Source organism: Eschscholzia californica, unplaced genomic scaffold, assembly GCF_041429995.1.
Source record: "Eschscholzia californica isolate CP2 unplaced genomic scaffold, dmEscCali1.0.p SCAF_3, whole genome shotgun sequence".
NCBI lineage: Eukaryota > Viridiplantae > Streptophyta > Magnoliopsida > Ranunculales > Papaveraceae > Eschscholzia > Eschscholzia californica.
The window spans coordinates 6,676,305-6,679,087 of NW_028238420.1; the positions used below are offsets into that span (position 1 = coordinate 6,676,305).

General features: G+C 35.0%; 1 protein-coding gene across 1 annotated transcript; it reads right to left on the reverse strand.

Annotated features, from left to right (window-relative positions):
* Positions 1 to 889: 889 nt before the first annotated feature.
* On the reverse strand, positions 890 to 2,066 carry LOC147548033 (F-box protein CPR1-like). The gene has a single exon (XM_086672070.1). The coding sequence runs from the start codon at positions 2,052 to 2,054 to the stop codon at positions 939 to 941; it is 1,116 nt and encodes a 371-aa protein (XP_086528196.1). The 5' UTR covers positions 2,055 to 2,066; the 3' UTR covers positions 890 to 938.
* Positions 2,067 to 2,783: the final 717 nt, after the last annotated feature.

The following is a 2,783-nucleotide window of genomic DNA, read 5'->3' on the forward strand; positions in this document are numbered from 1 at the left end:
CTTTTGTTTCAATTTACAGGATTTCGGATTGGTAATTCCATTTTGCAAATTAAGTTTTTGGTTCTTAGTTGCCACTGTTAGGTATTACTCATTACTGGAACTCTGATTCAACTTATGGTTTGATTGATCAGAACTTCTGTTGCCATGGTTTCTTAATTTATTTTTGGTTTCTGTTAGGTATATTTATGCCCTAAAAAGAGGAGATGAAGATTAAGGATCAAAAAATAACAAAGTTAATTTTAGGACCCAAAACAAAGATGTTCCCTAGGTCAAATAATGTTGACCGAAGTCTTTATTCCCCAGAGACTTTTCTTTATTCCCCAAAGCCGCGACCATCTTTAAACTTAAGGAATTCGGGGATCAGAAGAATAAACCAAAAGATTTTTTTTTTTTGATCCAAACGAAAACATATTTCATTTATAAGTGATTCAATCACTGGTTACATGGATGATAATTCTTATTTCTTTAAGAACTGCATGAGAGTTACATACCTCTAAATGTAAAGTGCCTCATGAAGGGAAAGAAATCGACTGACACAGACTCAAACAAAAGACCATAAAGGTCGACAAAAAAGATCCTGAAGATCGAGAATAAATCAGTAAGGTTAAGTTTTTTAGTTAGCTCTTTTTTTGTTTCAGAAGATTTTCTGTCTGCCTGTATATACGGACAAACAGATTCTCACGTGGATGAAAATATCGAACTTAGTCATATATAATTAGTCGATTTTTGTTGATAATGGAAGAAATCTCTAGGAATAGATCAACTTAACTTTCTTTATTTTTTTTGCATAAATTATGTACAATAAATTTCAGTGTGATGTAATTTGCACGACTTTCATATATTTCAAAAATTCATCAAGATAAAAAATAATGTAATGTGATTTGTGAAATATAAAATGAAAACCCAATTTATTGCTATTTTGTGATAAAATAACAAATTTATTCGCCACATATATCTTTTACAAATTCTGGGTCCAAATTGAAATAAGTTCCAGAATTCAGTGAAACTAAAGTCCCAACCGAGGCCACTAGGTCAAAACATATAGACATGTCACTTAGGTTAGAAATTGTACATTTTTTCTGTTTGGGGTCATATAAAACTAAATCCTTCCAACCACTACATATCATCAGTACGTCACCGTTATTCAAACACTTTACTGGGTTCATGTAAGTAATGGATTTAATAACATTATCTCTGGTAATGGTGAACAGTTTAATCCAATCCTCGTGTTCCTTCATTACCCATACTTCAGTATGAACCTCACGAATATTATCAAATACGCAGAGACACTCTCCCAAAACATTGAGATGTATCAGTGGTGATAAGGTTTTGGTATTCAGTTTCTCATGTAACGGAACTTCCCTAAACCTCTCATCAACCATATCAAACGAAAGTATAACATTGCACGAGACTTTAGTCCATGTTCCTCCAACAGCTGGAGTTGCTATCCAATGAAGAGCTCCATTAAGAAACACACCATTTGTGCCACCTAGGATTTTGTAAGGAATGTTCTTCATGAATTTCCACGATCCTAAACGGTAGAGCACGACTTGGCTATAAAAATCATCCCCGTTTGATACACTACCAATACATATGAACTTGTAATCATCAAGCTTGCAATCATAACCGAACCCACATGAGACACCGACTGAACGCAATTTGGGTTTTTGAGGAGATGGGGGTGCGGGTAGTACACTGTATTCATTAGTAGATGGGTTCCACAGGTGAACTCTATGATGGCAAGTGAAGGCAACCAAACCATTACAGGAACCTACAAAGTGAAGCTTGGGTTTAAAAGAGATGAATGGGTAATCGATCAAATCAAGCGGTTTATTAGATGCTAAAGAATCATAGCCAATAGAGCATAATTTATCGGACTGCTTGATAAGGAGACTAAATTTGTTTTGTTGAACAGCATAATTACAATGAAGTTTAATGAAATAAGGGTTTGAGAAAAGAGAGAGCCAGGTTTTGGATACCGACCTGAATCGATGTATAGATTTCACTGGTAACATCGCAAGAATTGTTGTGATGGCGTCGTCAGAGAGGATCATTGAACACCTCCTTTGTTGAGAACAAAGTATGAGATAGTTTTATAGCCCCCTAAGTACCGCCAAATTGTCTCTCCGATTCATAGTAGGACTCTTCTGTTTACGGTTTACAGCCCCCTTAATTAATGCCCAATTGGATGCGATTCACAATAGAACGAAAATCAGCTGAGACACCAAAAGCAACCCACTAGAAAGCGGACACTTGGCTTGAGAAAACAAAATCAGCCTGATTTCTGAAGATACACTACTGAATATTCACACTTCAATCCCTAGTTATATCGTGTTCTGGTCTTTTCGAAAAGTTCATATAGACTGTTGATACTAGTGGCGGACCCAAAAAATTTTCTTTGTGGGGGGCATAGTTGAACAGTAAAAAACGAATACCGTCGGTAGCGACGAATTACGAAGCTTCATTACTAATCTCTACCGAAATTAACTGTAAGTCTAAATTACTAAAAAGAAAGAATTTTTGGGTTTATAGCCCAAAAAACGGGTCCTAATAAGACATTTAGTCCTCTCTAATCCTATAAAGGGTTTCAAAACCAAAAAAACAATATAAATGGATATCTAATCCATTTGGTGTCATCTAAAGAAAAAACACAAATCCCTATAATACCAAATAAATCATAATTCCTAATCTAACCTTCCTCATATATTATAACTGATTTATCTTCAAAATCCATAAAGATCTTCTTCCATTTTTATCTCCCACATTCTCTCTCCAATCACGTT